Source organism: Pan paniscus, chromosome 16 (genome assembly GCF_029289425.2).
Source record: "Pan paniscus chromosome 16, NHGRI_mPanPan1-v2.0_pri, whole genome shotgun sequence".
In the NCBI taxonomy this organism is placed as follows: Eukaryota; Metazoa; Chordata; class Mammalia; order Primates; family Hominidae; genus Pan; species Pan paniscus.
In genome coordinates this window covers 57,518,379-57,525,567 of record NC_073265.2, presented here as the reverse complement: position 1 = coordinate 57,525,567, position 7,189 = coordinate 57,518,379, and the positions used below count along the sequence as shown (strand labels likewise).

The 7,189-nt window shown below is 38.6% G+C and overlaps 1 protein-coding gene across 2 annotated transcripts in view; it reads left to right on the top strand.

Moving 5' to 3' along the window:
* Window positions 1-5,352: 5,352 nt before the first annotated feature.
* The window catches only part of CLN6 (CLN6 transmembrane ER protein), a 59,555-nt gene continuing 57,718 nt past the window's right edge, over window positions 5,353-7,189 (top strand). The window contains exon 1 of one of the 2 annotated variants that reach the window (XM_034939011.3): window positions 5,353-5,842. In XM_034939011.3, the coding sequence (XP_034794902.2) occupies window positions 5,664-5,842 (179 nt within the window). In that variant the 5' untranslated portion in view covers window positions 5,353-5,663. The remainder of the gene's footprint in view (window positions 5,843-7,189) is intronic. The other variant, XM_034939009.3, reaches the window with a different exon arrangement.

The following is a 7,189-nucleotide window of genomic DNA, read 5'->3' as shown; positions in this document are numbered from 1 at the left end:
TAGATGTATGCCTTTTAAATTGTATATAGAAGCCCCCCTTATCCTTGGGGGATATGTTTCAAAATCCCCGGTGGATGCTTGAAGTCTCGGATAGTACTGAACCCTGTGTATAGTATGTTTGTTCATCTCAAAACAAAGATGGCTACCAAACGACAAACAGCCTGGTAGCATATACGGCACGGATACTCTGGACAAAGGGATGATTCACATCCCAGACAGAGAGAGCAGGGCAGTAAGATATTTCCTCATCCTACTCAGAATGGCACAAAATTTAAACTTATGAATTTTTATTTCTGGAAATTTCCATTTAATATTTTCAGATGGCAGTTGACTGCAGGTAACCAAAACCACAGAAAGTGAAATCACAGAGAATGGGGGACTACTGTACTGTGTGCATGTCCTACCTATTCAAGAATAAATTTTAGAATATCTCTTTCTTTGAATTTTAGAACAATCTTTCTTTAAAGATTAAGGCCAGGTGTGGTGGCTCCCGCCTGTAATCCCTCGGAGGCCGAGGCAGGAGGGTTGCTTGAGCCCTGAAGTTGGAGAGTGGCCTGGGCAACATGGCAAAACTCCATCTCTATAAAAAATACAAAAAATTAGCTAGGTATGGTGGCATGTGCCTGTAGTCCCAGCTACTTGGGAAGCTGAGGTGGGAGGATCGCTTGAACCCAGGAGGTCGAGGTTGCAGTGAGCCATGATCACACCACTGTACTCCAGCCTGGATGACAGAGTGAGATCCTGCCTCAAAAAAAAAAAAAAAAAAAAAAAAAAAAAAAAAAAGATTAAAAAGTAAATTAAATGGGGATATACAAGTTTATGACCTTCACAATCTAGTTTACAATCTAGTATGGGGTCTAACATTACTATGCTATTATATGCTATGTCTCTGTATCTCACTCCATGGGATATAATATATACAATTAATTTCATCATATTTCACTAAAGAAGTTAACTGATAATTATGTAGTTGACATGTAATAAAGTTATAGAATGAAAATTTCTTGAAAAACAGTACAGGGGCTGGGTGCAGTGGCTCACGCCTGTAATCCCAGCACTTTGGGAGGCCGAGGCAGGCAGATCACAAGGTCAGGAGCTCGAGACCATCCTGCCAAACACGGTGAAACCCCGTCTCTAGTAAAAATACAAAACAATTAGCTGGGCATGGTGGCAGGTGCCTGTGGTCCCAGTTACTCGGGAGGCTGAGCCAGGAGAAGGGCGTGAACCCAGGAGGCAGAGCTTGCAGTGAGCCGAGATCGTGCCACTGCACTCCAGCCTGGGTGACAGAGCAAGACTCTGTCTCAAAAAAAAAAAAAAGTACAAATGCTCCTCAACTTAGGATGGGACTATGTTCCAATAAACCCATTGTAAGTTGAAAATGTGCAAGTTGAAAATGCATTTAATACACCTAATCTACTGAACATCACAGCTTAGCCTAGCCTACCTTAACCATGCTCAGAATACTGATATTAGCCTACAGTTGAGCACAATCATCTGGCAACACAGTCCACTGTAGAGTATCAGGTGTCTACCCTCATGATCGAGGGGCTGCTTGGGAGCTGCGACTCGCTAATGCTGCCCAGCATGGGCACATATGCCATTATCATAGCCTGGGAAAAGAGCAGAATTTAAAAGCTGAAGTACAGTTTCTACTGAACGTGTATTGCTTTTGTACCATTATAAAGTGGAAAAATCCCAAGTCAAGCCATCATAAGTCAGGCACCATCTGTATTTATCAGCCACGCTTATGCCACATGAAACAAGCCTTATTTTAGGAAAAAAACCACATTAGGAGATAACACAGCATAGTGGTTGCATGCTCTGGCTTGACCTGGATTCAAATCTGGATTCTACCACTTCCTGCTTGTGTGACTTCATGCTTATATTTTAACTACCTTGACTCTATTTCCTCAATGATAATATAATGTCATGGGGAGCAAGTATTTTATAATCCATGCAAAACATTGTACTCAATAGATGTTTAAAAGATTTTTTGTGGGGGCCGAGCATGGTGGCTCTTGCCTGTAATCCCAACACTTTGGGAGACTGAGGCAGGTGGATAGCTTGAGCTCAGGAGTTTGAGATCAGCCTAGGCAAAATGGCAAAACCCTGTCTCTAAAAAAGATACAACAACAACAACAAAAAACTAGCTGGGGATGGTGGTAAGCACCTGTAGTCCCAGCTACCCAAGAGGCTGAGGTGAGAGGGTGAACTGAGCCCTGGAGGGCAAGGCTGCACTGAGCCGTTACCCTCCAACTGGGCAACAGACTGAGACACTGTCTTAAAAAAAAAAAGTTTTTTAAGCAGTAGTCACCTTATGTATGGTGACCAGGCTATCATAATTCTGGAGAATCTAATGATTTGACAAAGTTGCCCCTCTCCTTCCTATTATCTCAGTAACTGAGATTCTTGGAGACAGTAGTCAGATTTGCAGAAACTAACATATCTCCCGGGAGGAGAAAGATTGAGATATACTTTCTTTCCTTTTAAAATTTGTGGTAGATTGAAAAAATTGCCACAAATTTTCTCCATCTATGTACATGAGCCCCTTTACAATGTAACTCTGTAGCTTCTTTCATCAAGAGATGAAATCTATTTCTCCACCCTTTGAGGCTGAGCTTGGCCCTGTGACTTGTGCCGGGGGAGTATGACTTTAAAGCAGAGGTATGAAGAGCTCTTGCACACTGGGGCTTCCCCTGTTGTTGCTCTTTGGAGATTGCAAAGTGAGGCACACTCAGGGCTGCCTAGTGGAGCCTGAGAGACTGCACAGAGCAGAGAGTTGGGCTTTACTAGAGTTGGCCAGATGGGTATTGTGAATGGAGACGGGGCAAAGGAGTTCAGGGTGTATCCACAGGAATGACCAAAATAGTTGACAATGAAATTTAAGCCGGGAAAGAAGGGAAGCCAGGATATATATGATATATATATATCATATATATCTATATCTCATATATATCATATATATCTCATATATATATTATAGATCTCATATATATGATCTATATATCATATAGATCATATAGATCTCATATATCTCATATATGAGATATATCTCATATATCTCATATATGAGATATATCTCATATATCTCATATATCTCATATATGAGATATATCTCATATATCTCATATATGAGATATATCTCATATATCTCATATATCTCATATATGAGATATATCTCATATATCTCATATATCTCATATATGAGATATATCTCATATATCTCATATATCTCATATATGAGATATATCTCATATATCTCATATATCTCATATATGAGATATATCTCATATATCTCATATATGATATATCTCATATATCTCATATATGATATATCTCATATATCTCATATATGATATATCTCACATATGATATATCTCAGATATATCATATATGATATATCTCACATATATCATATACATCTCATATATCTCATATATGAGATATATCTCATATATCTCATATATATGATATACATCTCATATATATCATATATGAGATATATCTATATACATATATGTGAGATATATGTATATACATATATATCATATATATCTCATATATATCATATATCATATATAGATCTCATATATATCATATATAGATCTCATATATATCATATATCATCATCATATATCTATATCTCATATATCTCATATATCTCATATATATCATATATCTCACATATATCTCATATATCATATATCTCATATATATCATATATACATCTCATATATATCATATATACATCTCATATATATCATATATACATCTCATATATATATCATATATACATCTCATATATATCATATATACATCTCATATATATCATATATATCTCATATATGTATCATATATATCTCATATATATCATATATCTCATATATATCATATATCTCATATATATCTCATATATATCATATATCTCATATATATCATATATATAATCTCATGTATATATCTCATATATATCATATATCTCATATATATATCATATATATCTCATATATATCTCATATATATCATATATATCTCATATATATCATATATATAATCTCATGTATATATCTCATATATATCAGATATAATCTCATATATCTCATATATATCTCATATATCTCATATATATCTCAAATATATATCATATATATCATATATATCATATATATCTCATATATATATCATATATATCTCATATATATCATATATATCTCATATATATCATATATATCTCATATATATCATATATATCATATATATCTCATATATCTCATATATATCATATATATCTCATATATATCATATATATCTCATATATATCATACATATATCTCATATATATATCATACATAAATCTCATATATATCATATATATCTCATATATATCATATATCTCATATATATCATATATATCATATATATCTCATATATATCTCATATATATCATATATATCTCATATATATCTCATATATATCATATATATCATATATATCTCATATATATCTCATATATATCATATATAATATATATATCTCATATATATCATATATAATATATCTCATATATATCATATATCTTATATATATCATATATATCATATATATCTCATATATATCTCATATATATCTCATATATATCATATATATCTCATATATATGAGATATATATATCTCATATATATGAGATATATATATATCATATATATCTCATATATATGAGATATATATATCTCATATATATGAGATATATATATCTCATATATATCATATATATATATGAGATGAAGGCCAGAGAAAAGGTGGTAAGATCTATTAATTGTAGGTCCTATTGGAATCAAAGGATTGCTGGACTTGTGGTGCTGGAGAACCCAAAAGTAGTGGTCAGAGCCTGGAATGCTTGAAATTTAGATTATGGAAGCAGGACTGGCTACATAATTTGTGGGCCCGGTGCAAAATGAGGATGCCTTATTCAAAAGACAAGTAAAAACTTTTACCTTGCTTCTAGCCTTCTGTCTCTGGACTTTTTGTGCTTTTTATATGCTACTTAGGAAAATTTCTAAATAAAGAAAAAATGCAATTTTAAATTATCAGCACGAATTTTACCATTTATGTTCCTATTGTGCAATGTGGAATCACCGAGTTACACAATTCGTATGTTACAGCTTATCCCCAGAGGGTGCTCTGACTAGCCAGAAGAGACAAACAGCACAACAAAGACTCAGGAAGCTTGCAAGCAGGAAAACAAGATCCTCCCTCCCTCACGCCGCCCCTCCCCAAAGCTCGGAGCCAGAGGCGGGCGCGCTCCCTCGGGCACGCGGGTACTCTGGGGCTGGCGCAAGCCCTCAGCGACGCCGGGCGCGTGCGTTCCGCTGCCTCCAGCCCCTGGGCACCGCTGCCGTGCGCTCGCTGGCGGGGAGAGGCCTGCAGAAGTCAGGCCAGGTGTCTCTCTTTCCCTTGGGCCCGCGGCCCAACCCCATGGCACCAGGCAGCCCCCAGCGGTATTGCGACCTCTGCGTCAGTCGCGCTCAGTCCCTAGATACAGGTGTGCCGGAGAAGCCCAGGGAAGGGATGCGTGACCATCACTACACCCTGCCCCACGACGCGGTGGGACGCGCACCCTGACCCTCCCCAGAGCGGCGCCCAGGACCTTGCCTGGGCGGAAAATGGCAGCCGTTGCCGGGAAGGAGCGGCGAGCGAGAGGCAGGCCCCGGCCAGAGACACTGGGAGCCATCCCTAGGAGGGAGGGAGGCGAGGCGGGCTTGAGCCGAGCCTTCAAGCCACTGGCGCAGGCGCCATTGTCCTGTGAGACTTCGCTGAGAAAACTCAAATTCAAAGGTAAAAAGTAAGTTTCAAGGCAATGAGAGCAGCGCATTAAACCAAGGGCGAAGCCCTTCTGAACGTGGGGCCCTGTGCGACTGCACTGCCCACACCCCTGAAGCCAGCCACGTGTGTGGGGATCCCAAAGAGAGTATTGTAATAACAAATACTGTGATACAGGAGTGCTATAACACAAGTATTGTATTGGTAATAACGGCTAGAGCAGTGCTGCCCAACAGAAATACAGTGCGAGCCACATATGTAATTTTACATTTTCTAGTAACCACATTTAAAAAAGGGAAAAATGGCCGGGCATGGTGGCTCACACCTGTAATCCTAGCACTTTGGGAGGCAGAGGCAGGCGGATCACTTGAGGTCAGGAGTTCTCAACCAGCCTGGCCAACATAGTGAAACCCCGCCTCTACTAAAAATACAAAAAAATTAGCTGGGCATGGTGGCGCGTGGCTGTAATCTTAGCTATTTGGGAGGCTGAGGCAAGAGAATCGCTTGAACCTGGGAGGCAGAGGTTGCAGTGAGCCGAGATGGCGCCACTGCACTCCAGCTTGGGAGACAGAGCAAGACTCCGTCTCAAAAAAATAATAATAATAAAATAAAAAGAGGGGAAAGGCTGGGGGCGGTGACTCATGCCTGTAATTCTAGCACTTTGGGAGGTCGAAGAAGGAGGATCACTTCGGGCGAGGAGTTGGACAACAGACAGGGCAACATAGTGGGACCCTGTCTGTACAAAAATTAATTAGCCAGGCATGGTGGCCCGCACCTGTAGTCCCAGCTACTGGGGAGGCTGAGGCAGGAGGATCTTTTAAAACTGATAAGTTGAGGTTTCAGTGAGTGGTGACTGCAACACTGCATTCTAGCCTTGGTGACAGAGGGAGACCCTGACTCCAAAGAAGAAAGAAAAAGTAAAAAGAAACAGGTGAAATGAATTGAAGTATTTCATTTAACCAAACATATACAAAATATTGTTTCTTTTATTTTCCCAAGCCAAACTGTATCCAGCTTTATTAAAGATACTCTCCATAAGCAATCATGGCATTTCAGGCAGGACGTGGGCAAACAATCGTTAACATATGCAGCGACTTTCAAACTCCCTTCTTCAATGGACTACCAAAAATCAGAAAGCCACTATAAAACCCAAATGAAGTCCTCATCTGATGCTCTGAACAGGGAAAGTTTAGAGTGAGGTTGATAGTTCATGTTTAGCATGTTGTTTAACAATGTTTCATGAGCTGACCCTGACTTTCAGGAAGTGAAATGAAAATGGCAGAATTTATCTGAAGATCCACAATCTAGAAACAGAACCACTGCTTTTTTGAGGGGTTCCATCTCAGTGGCATCACTGGAAAGGCTAGAT